This window comes from Phalacrocorax aristotelis, chromosome 6, assembly GCF_949628215.1.
Source record: "Phalacrocorax aristotelis chromosome 6, bGulAri2.1, whole genome shotgun sequence".
Lineage (NCBI taxonomy): Eukaryota > Metazoa > Chordata > Aves > Suliformes > Phalacrocoracidae > Phalacrocorax > Phalacrocorax aristotelis.
In genome coordinates, this window is record NC_134281.1 from 15,118,412 (window position 1) to 15,134,082 (window position 15,671).

Sequence of the window (15,671 nt, forward strand, 5' to 3'; positions counted from 1 at the left end):
TGCGTGGGAACAATTATAAAGTTGGTACTCGTTCTATGTATTTGCCAAGGGTAGCACAGGAATAAGTGGGTTTATTTCATAGAAAGGGAGATTTAGGTTAAATATTTTGGGGGGAAACACTTCCCGATTGTAATGTTAATTAAGCAGTAGAACAGAGTATACAATTATATTATAAAATCTGTCATTTCAAACTTTTCAGCATAATTTGGAAAGAGCTACATTGTGTCAATGTGTACATTGACTTGTGTTACATGTTGCAATGGTTAGCATTTAATACTTGATTGTTCTTAATGATTTGTGTGTGATTTTGGTTTTGGGCTGTTAGTAATATGAGAATAAGAATAGCACATCAGGGTCAAAAGTGCACAAATCTGATCTCCAACTTCGCAGCTCTGGTTCCAGTTTGTAGCATCCTTCCACTCGTTGGAAAGCTAGAGAGCTTCCTCTTATTTAAGAAGCAAAGTTATTTCAAAATATTTGCATATATGTTGAATAAAACTGTACTTTGAAGTTCTTAGAAACATGTGAAAAAGGTGGGGGCCTGTAGTGCGAGGCAAGCAAGTCAGGGATATGTTCAAGGGCCTATATGTTCTTGGGTTTGCTGTGGAGAATGTGTCTTAAGTATACAGAAGCTTAAGATTGGATTGTTAATTGGGATATATTATATTTATGTTCCCTGTGACATTTTTCAATAGTGAAAGGGATGGTCTGTGATAAATTTATTGTGCAGAATGTTCTTAAGATGTTATCTGGAATGCTTTAGGCAGTTCTGACTTAAATCATGCTTAAGAAAGGTAAATCAAAATTGTAACAGGCTCAGAAAGTTTATTAAGATTGTCAGAGAAACTAAGAGCTTTTGAACTAGTGAAAGTTAGTTTAATAGATGTTATACATTTGACTTCTCAGTTTTTATTAAATAGTCGAAGAATGGGACTGGTGATTGCTAACTGCCATACTGTTAAATTGTTGTAGTCTTTTTGGATGTACTTAATCTGCATATTTGCCGTGGGTATGCATTTTAGATATCATTCACTTGAAAATTTGTAGCAGAAGAAATCTAATGCCACAGTTTTCATGGGACACGAGGGAGTTGCATGTTTGTGAAGTAAAATCACACAGATTGTTTAGTGTCTACTAATACTGCTGAGCTCATTTTGAAATATTTAAATTGGGTGCAAATTCTGTCTGCTGTCCTATATACTTTGTGCAAAATGATTGAAGTTTTTATGTCTTTGTCAGTTTTGGTTGAAACTGTGCAACAAGTTGTACAAAAATAAAATAATTCAAGAATCACAGGAATATTGGTCAATATCCCATAAGCCTTGTTCCCTGAGAAATGGAGGTAAAGTGCCTCTGTGTGTGTTTATATATGTTGAACCCCAAAATAGGTATAGCAACATGTAATTTTTAGTAAAAGTGGTATTGTTTTTATCTGCAGAAAAACCCATTTTGGGTGCAGCCATTTTATCTATTCTGTGTGATGCTGAAGAAGAGCGCTTGCTTAGATCAAAAGCTGTATGCAGGAACCCCTCTGTGGTTTTAAAGATACAGCAGCATAGTGAGTCTGAATGTGGGAGACTGGGGAAAGCAGACTAGCAGTAGAGTATGAGAACAATTAGGGATTACTGTAGTTTATGCAAACGTAAGCCAATTGAATGCCACGTGGAGGCATAGTTTATGGAAATTGTTTGATTCTGGTGTATGTGGTTCCAGTGCTGTGCACAGCATCCACAACTGAAGCTCTCTTCTACAATGAGAAGCTCCACTGGATTCTTAAAATCAAGCAAACAATAAAACGCCCAAATCTAAAAAGAAATAATACAGTAAAAATAATAAGAAATTGTCATTTGAATGAATCTGCTTTCAGATGAGTCATACCTCTTCTATACACAGATGAAGAACCAGAAGTGGTGGTTGATAGCTGTCATTAAATGATCGACTGCAGCAAGTACAGGTCATTGCTGTCCAGTCAGAGGAAGACCCCATGCCTTCAGGTGCACAAAACCTTTAAGGGTAGAGTTAGAGCATTAAAATAGCCTAACTTTGTTTATTCTTGCTTTTACAACTAGACCTATAATAAACTCCCTCAACACAAACGTATAAGGCTAGGAATGGCAACTTCATCACATCAGCTTGCCAAGGGCGAAGGAATCCAGGTATTATTTGCACACCGACTGATTATGTTACCTGAGGCCACAAAGAACTGGATCTGACAGATCCCAGCTGAAAAGTGTTTGTGAGAAGAACAGGTGATGACTCTAAATAGTGTACAGACTCTTTTAAACTTCACCTTAGTTTTAATTTATTTATCTAAGGATTTAGAATCCTTAGATATTGATTGTAGGTGTTAATTAAAAGCCTAATTTATGTAGTAGTCTTCAAGTTCTGACTGAGAAGGGAGCATGTAATAAAGATTGCTCTTCACTCATCTAACAAACAGCTCTTACAGAAGAAGAAAGAAAAGTATGTAACTTATCTGAGTTTGATTCAGATTTTGTAGTGAACTGAAAAAGTTTTAGCATGTTTAACTCTGCACTAGATTCCAGTGACTGATACTCTTCCCTGTCTTCCGAAAAGGGGAAGGAAGAAGGTTAAATAAAGATAGAATAAGTAGCAGTCCTCAAACAAAGCTACGCTGATCCTTGTCCTTACAGCATCCCGTACATGCACACCCATTTCCTGTTGTTAATGTTAAACACATTGAATATAACTTTCATTGCATTGTTCGCTTCGGTGTTCATTTTATATTACATTGACCGGAAAATCTCAAATACATCAAAATAAGCACTGTAGAAATAAAGCTTGCTCTCTGTGCTCAGAGAAGGGTGAAAAGGAGCTGCCATTTTGTCTGGCATAGATGTGAGTGGCTCCTCAGAAGAGCTTAGTTACCTAAGTTTCAGTGGCAAAGTCTTAAGTGTCATAGATGACATCACCTCCATTTCAGAGTTTTCTGCTGTGTTGTAACAGAATTAGAGTGGAGTCTGTGTTTCATTTGTTTGTTTTGCTTGGGACATCAAGAACAAGCAAGTTCTGTTACTAACACCAATACACAAAGAGCCTGCCAGCTGGACATGTGCAGAGTGGGAAACAGAACCGGCAGAGCTTTTTACCAGACTTGGTGTAAACTGTGCAGTCGGCTCATCTCTGACTGTTTCTCCCTCAAAAGGAATAAAGCCTTTGTTTAGAGTTTTGTTACTCTTGAGAAAAAGAAACCTGTAATGTCTCTGGTATTCTGAACAGTAGAGGGCAGCGGAAATATATGTGGAAACCAGTTTTATTATAAAATGAAGGAATTTTGGCTCTCTTTAGAGCTTAAGCAAGTTCTTTTTGCCAACATAAGATAAAGAACTGTGATCCTGGAATGCAGGGTAACAGGTTTTATTCTTGTTTTAAAAATGTTGTATTAGAATTTGGTGCTCTGAAGTTAAGGTCCCAAAAAGCATTCAGCTAAAACCAAGGCACTATGCTCTGGGAAAACTTGCTTTAGGGTGCTGTTGTCTTCCTGTGCCTTCAAGCTCTTAGAACTGTCAGTGGTATGGCCACGGAAGTGAAGGAGCAGCACGGAGGAATAATGGTACTGGCATGAAGGTGAGTAGTAGGCTATGGTAAAGTGAAAAGAGGGCTGGCCTTAAAAGATGGTGGGAGATAAATCTCTCAGAATGAGCTTAAGGTAGGGAATGAATTATCACTTGTTTGTGGAATTGTAATTGGTTAGCTCTGAACCAAACTTAGGAGGAACACTGTATTCAACAGAAAATTCAGAGGTTTCTCGCTGCTTATTGCAGGCAGAGATGTGACTGATATGACTTATGGACTTCTTTCTAGAACCGTGCGTTATGTCAACCAGGCCAAAGTTCTTTCTTTTTCCTTTTTTTTTTTTTTGGGGGGGGGCGGGAGGGGGGGCATCTGTACGTTTATTTCATCTTAGACACTTGAATGTCAGTGCAACACTAACGTGATATGATGGAAAATGGGTAATCTTATGTGATGCTTATTCTTGTTTCAGTATCACGAGCATTCTGGCTTGAAGCTGGGTAATGTGACACCACTGCTGCCTCTTCTAGTTCACTTCTGAAGTCTGGTTTGTCATGTTATATCCCACCACCTGTGGAAGGAAATGTTAAATTAGTGATTATTGAAGTAACCTTAAGATAGAAGGTTACTAATCTTTTGCCTAGTAATTTTATACCCAATTTAAGCTGGATCCAAGGCATATTTTGTTAACTGAGTGGTAACAGCAGGTGAGAAAAATGTTGAAGCATTTAGTTAGAATTTCTTCCTGTTATATCAGGAAGACCAAAATGCTTACCTTCTCATCTGAAATATTTTTAACTTTTCATTTCTCTGGCTGTGTCATCTGTGAAACTTCTGGAAACATTTTAAAATAGTCTGGGGAATTTAAATACTTCCCTCCCAGTCCAGTTTGTAATTATTTCCATCATCCTACCTCACTTCTTGCACACCTTTTAACATCTGTTTTGACCTATTTGTGCCTCATCACTGGACTCTCTGTCCTGACTCTGAATCCTCCATACTCTGTGATAGAAGTAACTGGGAGCTTGATACCTTTGAGATCATTTGAATGTGTTTTGAAATGGAAACAGTGAACACTTGAAACAGATCTTATAGAAGCAACAGCAGGTGGAGGCTTTGGAGTTATTAAAGGAATAAATTTGGTCTTCGCAAGTGTTATTTTTCAGGGCTTTTTAAGAAAAGGATCAACGTGTTAGGGATGGGTGTGGAAGTACTGACAAGTTACAGAGGAAAAAAATGAGAACTGTAGTGTCTGAATATTCTTTTGAACTCACCAGCTTCTCTATACGTTAGGTATTTAAGAATTAAAAGGGTGCTTAGAATTGCTGGTATATTTGAATATATTCATGTGGATTTTGCTGATAAAAATTATTTACATATTAAGAGAATTTATATGCTAACTGTATTTTTTGAAGTAATGCTGTATAAAAACAGCTTGAGCGGAAATTCACATGAAAGTCTGGATTAATATTGGGATTTGGTGTCCTTATAGAAAGAAAATGATTGTACGTTCTTGCCTTATTCTCAGCTTCTTAAACACCAACTGTGGTTCCTAGTGCAGAAGGCCATCATCAGGCTTTCGGTATGAAGGTTCCTTGTAGGTTGAGAGAGCTCTCAGCTGGCTAAGGAGATTTTTTTTTTTAATTTTTTTTAAAAAGCAGTAAGTATGTCATAGAGCTGCTTTTCATGCAAATACAGTCTGCCCTTTGGAGTGTGGCTTGAACCTTTTTTGGCCTATGATGGTTGACTTCCTGTTAAGTATTTGGTGTATTTTCTCCCCTCCTTCCACATTAATGCCTTTTGGATTTTATTTTTTTACTATATCTGATCTCTTGAAATTGTTTTTCATTGGTTGGTTTGGTTTTTAACTCAGTCTGACAGAGGTTCTGTCCTTTGGCTTGTGCTTGATAATAGTTTACCATGAACTGGACAGGAGCATAAAACCCAGAACAGTGAATCCCCTCCTGCCTTTTCCTCACCAGTAAAAGTGATAAAAAATTTTATCAGCTAAATGGTTTTCCCTTTTCTGTATTGCAAATTTTGGTTTTGTTCAGTTTAGGAGGGTTTATTTCCTGATTAAACTTGTATTACATAGGACAGACTTAGCAAAAATGCAGTGTTTATACACTAATGATGCGTTCATTGGGTCATTATTCATGACCAATTTTTGTTCATAAAAGTAGGCAATCGAGTAGGAAATCATTCACATATAAAATAGTCAGACACAAAATATGTCTACATTCATGCATTTTTAGATGTTTTCCTTTGAAAACACAGCGGCTGGTGATGTTCTATTGTGAGAACTGGGACTGGGAATCCCCAGTTGCTCTCATTATTGAACTTTGCAAAAAACATTTTAACTTACATTTTGCCACTTAGAAACCCTTTTAAAGAAACTTTGAATTAATTCTAATATGGAAAACTGTTTCTTTCACTTACACTTAAAAAATATTTGGGTAAACGTTGTTAGCTCATCATGTACTTCCCTCCTGCAATGTCTTAATAGGACATTCAGAGGAACTGTGGTAGAACATGTGGTATGTTTGCCTTGGTTTTTGTTTGATTGTGTGGTTTTTGGTTTTGTAGGGGTTCTTTTTTTTTTTTTTAGGGAAAAAGTACATTATATATACATGTATATATGTAGTTTTATATGCACATCTAGTATATACACACTCTTATATAAAAATATATTAATCTACATATAAGTGCACTTCTACCTACTTATATTCATTTAAATCATATATTAGAACTGTATTTTTTACAAAGTTGCTTTCTTCCAATTAGCGGTGTTGAAGTGTACCTAGATGTATGTTCTGGAAAGACTGAGGTTTTGAGGTTTTTTATTTTAATGAAAACAGTTTGAAATACAGAATGATTAAATGGTTTTTAATTTTTCTTTATTTTGGACTTTTTGGGGAGGTGGAGAAAGTCTGTTTTGGTAGAGTGAATGGATCCTCATTTGTTAAATGGATTTCTGTATAAGAAGAGGGCTTAAAAAATAAGTTGTTTTGTGTTTTGTTTTGAAACAAGTCTTTCTATGACTTAGAAGGTTTAAGGATATAATGTGCCTATGCAAATACATTGTCTTGAGCTATTATTTGTTTTGATGCCAGTCTGTGTGCGGACACATTTCTAAGCAGTTAGAATGGATAGATGATTTTGCAAAAGTCAGCGATTATTCTGAAAAGCATTTCCTTCCCTGTCACAGGATGTGTTTTTTTAATCAAGCTATTTCTGTGCATGTTTGCATTTCATCTCCCAGGTAGTAAAATGTAAATCTCTGGTATTGATAACTAAATCCTGTGATGGAGAGAGGATGTTAATCCTGCCTTCCTATAACAATGCCTTATTGCTTAATTCCTTTAGTTAAATCATTGCTTTAATGTATAAATGGATTTCTTACTTTCTCATCTCCTGTGAGATAATTATTGAGAACAGCTCTTCCCTGTTATGTTAAGACCAGGAAGCGTTCTGTCTCTGTAACTATGGATGTAATCACAGCCTTTTAGGCAACAGTATCTCAAACATGGATCAAGTCTCAGACTTGTTATACACCCAGTCATTGTGGTCTGGGAACTTAGGGGTTGTTTTGGGGGTTTTGTTTTTGTTGGGCATGTTTTTTAGTTTTGGGTTTGATTTTTTGGGGGGTGTTTTTTTTTTTTGTACTTCTAAAGGCAAAAAACCCAAGTGTGATAGAAAATGTTTTTCAGTCTAGAGGTACACATTCAGATGCGTGTAATGCATCTGTGTGGTCAGTCAGAAAACAAAGACACATCTCTCATCAGAATAGATATTTGTTATTGGTATTCTTTCATGCTGACATGTACACCTTTTTTTAAGAACTACCAATATTGTGCAGAAAAGGGGACTTATTATGATGTTGCAAGCTGTCCTTTCTCCACAGCAAGACAAACAGCTTCATAACATTTTTCTGATTTTGTTTATTTCAAGTACATACAAATTCTATTATATAAATACTCTGTAGTGAGATGGCAGGTGGCATTTGTCCATTGCTCATCACATGATATGCAGTAATCACAGTATTTTGTATTTAATACAGTGCTGCAGCATGGCATCATCTCCAGTGTATATTAATTACACGAGTAATGAGTGATCATGTCTAGTGTAAGGATAGCATACTACCTTTTAATTCTATTTTTTTCACATTATTACTCTGAATTTAAAATAGGGATGGGTTTTAATTGGATAGTTGAGTTTAAAATTTCAGGAATATGCACATTAATAGCTTTAATGTGCTTCCTAAGTACAAAGAGAGGGCACACTAATGGTCATGTGTCTTACAACTTTATCCATGTTTCATAGTATTCATAGTAAGTTGGGGCTTCTGACTGGGTTTTAATTAAAACAAAACCCGATACAATCTCTAACTGGACATGGTTCTGATAAAACAACGTGCATATGCAGTATATTAGAACGTGATTGTGTATTACACATGTAGGGAATGTAGCCTGTGTGTATAATCCAGGCATGCTCAGGCATCCATAAGGGTCTCAACTTTTATATCCCTTGACGTGTTTGTGGTTAAATCTTCTGCAACTTACTGAAAGATTTCTGCATGGGTAGGCTCACAGACTTACTATTAGTGTATGTCATCTTAATATAGCACACTTAGAGTGGGCTTTCCTTCTCTCTGTTGCATATGCTTCTTCAAGATATATAGTCCTAAAAAAAGCTATTAATTTGTATTAAAACTGGTGATTGCTATTGCCATAGATAATTTTAAGAAATATTAACAAGAACTAGGGATACTTCATGTGCAAGGTAATAAAATGGAATTAAGAAATCAGTCCATCCTCTCTAGTGCTGTGCCTGGGCCAGTGCAGGTGTCATGGTGAATAAAGATTCACACGTGTGTTTTGGCTAACATAGTCTTGCGTAACAATATAAGTTGGTATGAAAAATCCTGTAAAACGATATGATGCAGTTAGGAATTGTTTGATAAGTTCATTTGTCATTCAAGCAATATGTGCAATAGATGTTTAAACCTCTCAAGAACACTGCTTACTTAAATTCTCTCAGGAAGTTCAACTTCTTCATTAATATGCCCCTTAACTGATTTCAGTATTTGGGCTATAAATAAATTTTATCCAAAGACCCTTGGCTTTGCAGTGAAGCTTCTTCCACTCTGAATGTGTGTAATACATACAATGCTTTATCACACATTTATTCTTCTGGTTTCATCCCAAACCTATTACTCTGTATTTCTCAGGTCTTCTGTGAAAGTGATACACACAAAATTGTTGAGATCAAAATGGAGTCAAGTCTGTGTTACTTGATGTGCCATGTGGTTTAAAACATAAAGTGGAGAGCAACATTTAAGGGGTGATTTTCTGGAACATGAGAGATTTAGAGGTCAGCTGCATTTTGCTATGGCAACCAAGACAGGACTTGTAACTCCTTTGGGTAAAAGATGCTCTCAGAGAGCAGGGATTAATTTAATGAGCACCTTATGCTCCCTGCACAATATCTACTGTAATCTTTGCTTCTAATCCACTTATTATGGGCAAAGAAATTTATCTGGTAGCTCAATTATTGGAATTTTTTTTTTTTTTGCCATAGTGTTCTACCCCCCTCCCCTGTTGATAACAGCCCTTGAAACTCTTGGAAAATTAAAACATTAATCTTAACTACAGTAGTTGATGATATTTAACAATTTCTGTATGAAATTACTTGTCTTGCGTAGCTGCTGGGACAAATGTACAAAGAACATAAATAGTATGATATTGCAAACTTCGAGGTAACAAGAATAGTATAATATGCATGTTGTTAGGTAGATTATTTGTGTGCGTGTGTTACTTTTCAGCGAGTAGAAGAGCTAAAACGAAGTTAGGAGTGATCCTTTGATTAGCACCATCACCAAGCTCCATCTGCTTTGTGGAGGCTGTACCCAGACTCATTCAATATGTAATTGCGTTTCTTACAATTTACCTGTCTTTTCATCCCTTTTGGTGTGTACATCCAGTTGATATTGATATGTTGCTCGTGAGTGTATTGAGATTTATATAACCAAAGAGGTTACCTCTAAATAAGATAAGAGCATGTTAATATTTACTATTAACTACATTTTGTGCTGTGCTTTACTTGAATAGCCTTGTCTTGGACACTAGTCCTCATGGACACTGCTTTCTCCACGGTACCTCTGTGTTTTGGACCCATATACCCACTTTGAATGTAGTAGTCGGAAGCCCAAACAGTTGTATAACTTTCCTTCTACAGTAAGAGGATGTCCTGTCTCCGCTAAATTCACTTTAATCCTGCAGCCTTCTTAGCATGCTTGCATTACATACTATGTAATTTATAGTCTCAATCCGCTTTCATTAGACTTGGCCTGTGTTGGAAATGCCACATTCTGTGTTAATCTGTAGCCATGTGACCACCAGTAAGAGTCTTTTAATCAGTTATTTAACAAAGACGCTACCTATTTGTTGTGTGTGTGGTCATTTGTCACACTCTGTTAACAACGAAATTGCATCTATTCCATTACGGGAAAATTTTGTTATAGTTCCAAAATGCGTAGTATTTAGAGATAATTTTTTTTTTTTAACCTGTCTATAGAGTACTAGGAGCACATACTCTAATCAAGCGCCTGACTGTTTTTGGCGGGGGTGGTGGTGGGGGTGTGGGAGTGATGGAGTAATACCTCTTATTGTATTACTATATTGATTGTTTTGGAATTAATCTTTATTATAATATTTTGCAAATCGAGCCTTAGGTTTACACCATTTTTATACTTCCATAACGAAAGCTGTCAGACTTAAACCAACACCAACCCAAGCTGTGAATGCAGTTGCATCCCATCCACCTGTACACCAGAATCGCCATTGGTGTAGATTCCGGTATATCAGATCCATACGTGGTTTCAATTTACACTTCTATTGCAGAAATCTGTATTCCAAATCTAAACACTCTTGATTTAGATTTCACCTGTGCCACTGTGTGGGAGGGATGGTATCTCTTAGTTCTGTAATTTCTTGTTTGCAAAGTAAAGTCTCAATGTTAACTTAAATAAAATCAATATTTTTTTTTTTGAGGAAAACTAAACGATACATGCATTTGTATCTCTGGAAGTTTAATTAGGTTTGACAAATAGTCTGCAACATGTACACTAGGATCTTAGTAAATATTACCCTCTGGGCAAAGTGCAGCTTTACAGATCTCATCCCTGTTTTGTGTTCTTCATTGTGAATTCACCTGGACTAATCCTAGAATAGTAATTCAGGTTTATTTATCCTGGGGAAAAAAATCCCCAAGCTTATAAAAGACCACGACAGGATAAACAATTATACTCAGTATTATTTCAGATGTTTCTGTTCATTGCTTGGTGTGGTCTGGTCCAGAAATTTCTGTGTTCTATTCTCTCTTTTAACTTGCTGCTAAAAATCGCTACTGTAACAGTAAGAGGGATTTAACTGTGCGTAGTCTGAGGGTGAAGAATTACTATTCATAAAACATTTCTCATTGTGTAATGTGGTTAGAGACCTCAAGATCCAGTTTCTGTTTCTGAATATAATGGTATTAAAACACACCTATCCTTGACAATAATAATTTTTGAAGTCAGAAATCAGTGAGACAAGTTACTTCCTAAAAAATGGCAACATTGTATTTTAATGTGATTAGTCAATTCAAAGATCCCCTGAAAACTAGTGAGTAAATACAAAAAGATTCAACAGCTACAGTATCATTTTAAAACAGCATGAAATAAAGTCTGGATTTTATGATAAATATTGCTTATCTTTGTTCATCTAAGAAGGTTCTCAGAAACCATATGCTTGACGTAGTAGATATAATAGTTGTTTTACTGTCTTGATGGAATCACAGAATCCCAGGTTGGAAGGGACCTCAGGGATCATCTAGTCCAACCTTTCTAGGAAGAGCACAGTCTAGACAAGATGGCCCAGCACCCCGTCCAGACAACACTTGAAAGTGTCCAATGTAGCGGAGTCAACCACTTCCCTGGGGAGATTATTCCAATGGGTGACTGTCCTCACTGTGAACAAAATTTCCTCTGGTATCCAATTGGAATCTCCCCAAGAGCAACTTGTGTCCATTCCCCCTTGTCCTCTCCATGTGACTCCTTGTAAAAAGGGAGTCTCCATCTTCTTTGTAGCTGCCCCTTAAGTACTGGTACATGGTAGTGAGATCCCCTCTGAGTCTCCTTTTCTCAAGGCTGAACAAACCCAGTTCTCCCAGCCTATCCTCGTATGGCAGGCTTCCCAGTCCTTTGATCATCTTGGTGGCCCTTCTCTGGACCCTTCCAGCCCGTCTACATCCTTTTTTGTATAGAGGGGACCAGAACTGTACACAGTACTCCAGGTGTGGCCTGACAAGCGCTGAGCAGAGTGGGATAATGACTTCTTTATCTCTGCTGGTGATGCCCTTTTTGATGCAACCCAGCATCCTGTTGGCCTTTTTGGCCGCAGCAGCACACTGTTCACTCATGTACAGCTTCCTGTCCACCAGGGCCCCCAGGTCCCTTTCCACAGAGCTGCTCTCCAGCCAGGTGGATCCCAGTCTGTGCTGCACTCCTGGATTATGTTTTCCCAGGTGCATGATCTTACACTTCTCCTTGGTGGACTTCATAAGGTTCTTGTTGCCCCACTCTTCCAGCCTATCCTGATCTCCCTGCAGAGCAGCTCTCCCTTCTGGAGTATCTATTTCTGCGCTCAATTTGGTGTCATCGGCAGACTTCATCAGGCTACGCTTGATGCCATTATCCAGATCACTTGTAAAGATGTTGACTAACATTGGGCCCAATATCGATCCCTGGGGGACCCCACTTGTGACAGGTTGCCACTTGGAAAAAGCTATTTACCACCACCCTTTGGGTGCGGCCTGTCAGCCAATTTCCCACCCACTGCACAGACCACTTGTCTAGGCCATAACACATTAATTTCTCCAGGAGATGGCTGTGAGAGACTGTACCAAATGCCTTGGAGAAGTCCAGGTAGACAATGTCCACTGCCTGCCCCATGTCCACCAGGCAAGTCCCTTTGTCATAGAAGGGCACCAGGTTTGTCAAGCACGATCTGCCCTTAGTGAAGCCATGTTGGCTTTTCCCAATCACGTGCTTCATTTGACTTGTGATGGCCCCCAGGAGGATTCGTTCCATAACTTTCCCAGGGATTGAAGTAAGGCTGATGGGTCTGTAGTTACCCGTATCCTCCCTCGAGCCCTTCTTGTAGATAGGGGTAGCACTTGCCTTCCTCCAGTCCTCTAGGAAATCCCCTGTTCTCCACGATTTCTCGAAGATTATGGAGAGTGGCCTTGCGATGGTGTCAGCCAGCTCTCTCAACACCCTCGGGTGGATGGCGTCAGGGCCCATAGATTTGTGGGGGTCAAGCTCCTGTAATAATTCATGTACTAACTCTTCCTTCAGTGATGGTGGGTCTATGTTTGGATTAATGGGGAATTTTGTTCCCAAAGCCTGGGACCCAACAGTGCTGGTAAAGATGGAGGTGAAGAAAGTGTTGAGGACCTCTGCCTTTTCTGCATCGTTGGTAACTCACTCTCCTTTTCTGTTTAACAGCGGGCCTATGTTTTCCTTCTGTTTCTGCTTGTGGTTGACATACCTGAAGAAACCTTTCTTGTTATTTTTGTCATCTACAGCCAGTTGCAATTCAAATTGGGCTTTTGCTTTTCTAACTGCGTCTCTGCACACTCTGGCAATGCCCTTGTAGCTCTCAACTGATAATCTTCTACTTCTCCATCTCTGGTACGCTTCTCTTTTGGATCTGAGTAGACCTAGGAGTTCATTCTTGAGCCAAGGGGGTCTCTTGCTCCGCTTACTTCCCCTTCCTTTGGAGGGGATAAATTGGCTTTGTGCTTCCAATAGAGAGTTCTTGAAGAATTCCCAGCTCTCACTAGCTCCTTTGTCTTCTAGGCTTCAGAAGAGCTAATGGTGTGGATACTGGGGAGGGGGGATTCCGTTTATACATATATATACATATATGCATGTGTATATATATGTATTATTAATTAAAAAAATACCTGCACAGTGTGCAGCTCCTGTGGTTTAGCAAACCTGGGTCATCTCATAAGACAGGAGCTCCATATGGCATCTGTGTGACGTTTTTTGTTGTTCTTTAAATTGCTCATCTTTGATTTCTGTAGACTGGAAACTAAATCCCAGCTATTATTATCTGGAATGTTTATTTGTAGTTGACAGTGGAAGACAATACAGCTGGATAAATAAGGAACATGTATTTTGTGACTTCTCTCGTTTCCTAAATCTTCCTGACCTGGTAGAAAATGCAGAGCTCTGTTAAATGAAATTTCTTACTTCTTATTTGAAGGGCATGAAGATTAATCTTGTGGTGAACCTGTGAAGTGGCATCAGGGAGGGCTTGCCCTTTTCCAAAACAAAGCCTGAGTAGAGAGCAGAATGCAATCACTGCATGTATATTGAAATCCAAATATATGCTAATTTAAGTCCTGTAGTGCATTTCACCTATTTTCCTCACTTGTAACATGGACTGTCTGGAAATAGTACTTGATTGCTGAATGTATGTTTTGAAAAATTGAAGTGTAGGCTTTTGACATGAAATACAAGTTCCTCCTCTTGACAGTTGCATTAGTTACAAAAGTTAATATCAAGTGCCAAAGTACAATTTACAATATGCATTACTCATGCTTTTATTTAGAAATAAGTTTCTTAATTGAAGTGAACCTAACTCTCTGTGAGCAGAAAAAGACATGTTAGTTTACTAATGTGCTAATAAGTAGCTTTTGAACTTGTGATAATAGAGCTTATATTCACATGCATGGTGATTATAACGATGATGAGAGAAAACAATTAACTATATACACACATATGTATGTATATGACTCTATGTATACCTGTTTCAGCATCAGGCTAGTTGTAGTTGGTACTATTCATCAAAACTGAGCTTTTCTTTTCATTTTGTTTTCTAGAAGAAACGAAAACAGAGTACTCAAGATGAAGATACAATCAGTATCTGCAGCCTGGATACAAGTGTGAGTAATTTTGTTTTCTGTACTGCCTTCCCTCCACATCCCCCCTGAACTGAAATATGGCTATTATGGGTGCTCTGAAACAAACCTGTTCATCTTTTCTGCTGTATTGTTTTCATACATAGCATGAATAACTTTTTCTGCTTATTCCTAAAAATTTTTATCAGGTATATTACTGCTTTTCATTTTTCTGTAGGAGAACTTTTAAAGAGAAAAATAAAAAGTCAGAATGACAGTAAAGCAGCAAATCTTTTATTAGTAGATAATTATGAGGATAAAAGGCCATTGTGAATGCAGGACTTAAAAATAGACCTTTTATCTCATTGGATGACTGTATGAGAGATTTTATTTCAGTTACGTCAGTTGTGGTTAATGCTGGTGTTGTAAAGCTGTCTAATGGGATATTAATACAATTGTGAGAGCTTTGTGTGTCACAGCTGAAATGATGTGCACATCACATACAGCTATGCTGTTCTATCACACACTTCAGATATGAAGAAGACATCAGAAAACATGTTTTGTATAAATTGTGCGTTTTTTAATGTGTATACTTTTCCATACAAATAGACTGTTTCCAAGATGTGAATTTTTTAGCTGTTTCTGTAAGTAAAAGTGAAATATTGACTTACATCAGTTGGTAAAACTGGTTTTATTATTTAAAACAAAACAAAACAAAACAACCCCAAAAACCCAAAAAGTACATAGTGACTGATGTCTGCTTTAAAAATAAGCTATAAGGACCAAAATCTGTTGATTTTGGTGCATGTTGAATCAAAGTATTAATGAGTGTAATTATGCAGTAAACTGTAATGTGTGTTGTTTTTTATGTAAAGTTGTGACATAAGGGTACGCTTGCATTTATCACTTCAAATCCATGGAACTAAAATAGATGGAGGAAAATTTACCATTCCTTCTGTTCAGTGTTTGTATCATCTTTTTCAGTGTTTTATTCACAGTCAGCTGTTGACCCAGTTTTCCTTCCGTAGACCTCTCAAGTAGTACAGACAGATAAAGTAAGTTAAAAAATAGAGAATGAAAGCACTTGTTTTAACAGGTTTGGTTTTTTTTAATTTATTAGCAGGTGTCAAGCCTAGTACTGTGGCTTCTTTAATGATCAGTTTTTGGTTTTGAAGTGTACCTGTTCT

At 37.5% G+C, this 15,671-nt stretch overlaps 1 protein-coding gene across 4 annotated transcripts in view; it reads left to right on the top strand.

Annotated features, from left to right (window-relative positions):
* Nucleotides 1–15,671, top strand: part of ARHGEF3 (Rho guanine nucleotide exchange factor 3) — a 148,541-nt gene that overhangs the window by 69,453 nt on the left and 63,417 nt on the right. For all 4 annotated transcript variants that reach the window (XM_075096165.1, XM_075096166.1, XM_075096168.1 and 1 more), the window contains one exon: nucleotides 14,467–14,529. In XM_075096165.1, the coding sequence (XP_074952266.1) occupies nucleotides 14,467–14,529 (63 nt within the window). The remainder of the gene's footprint in view (nucleotides 1–14,466; nucleotides 14,530–15,671) is intronic.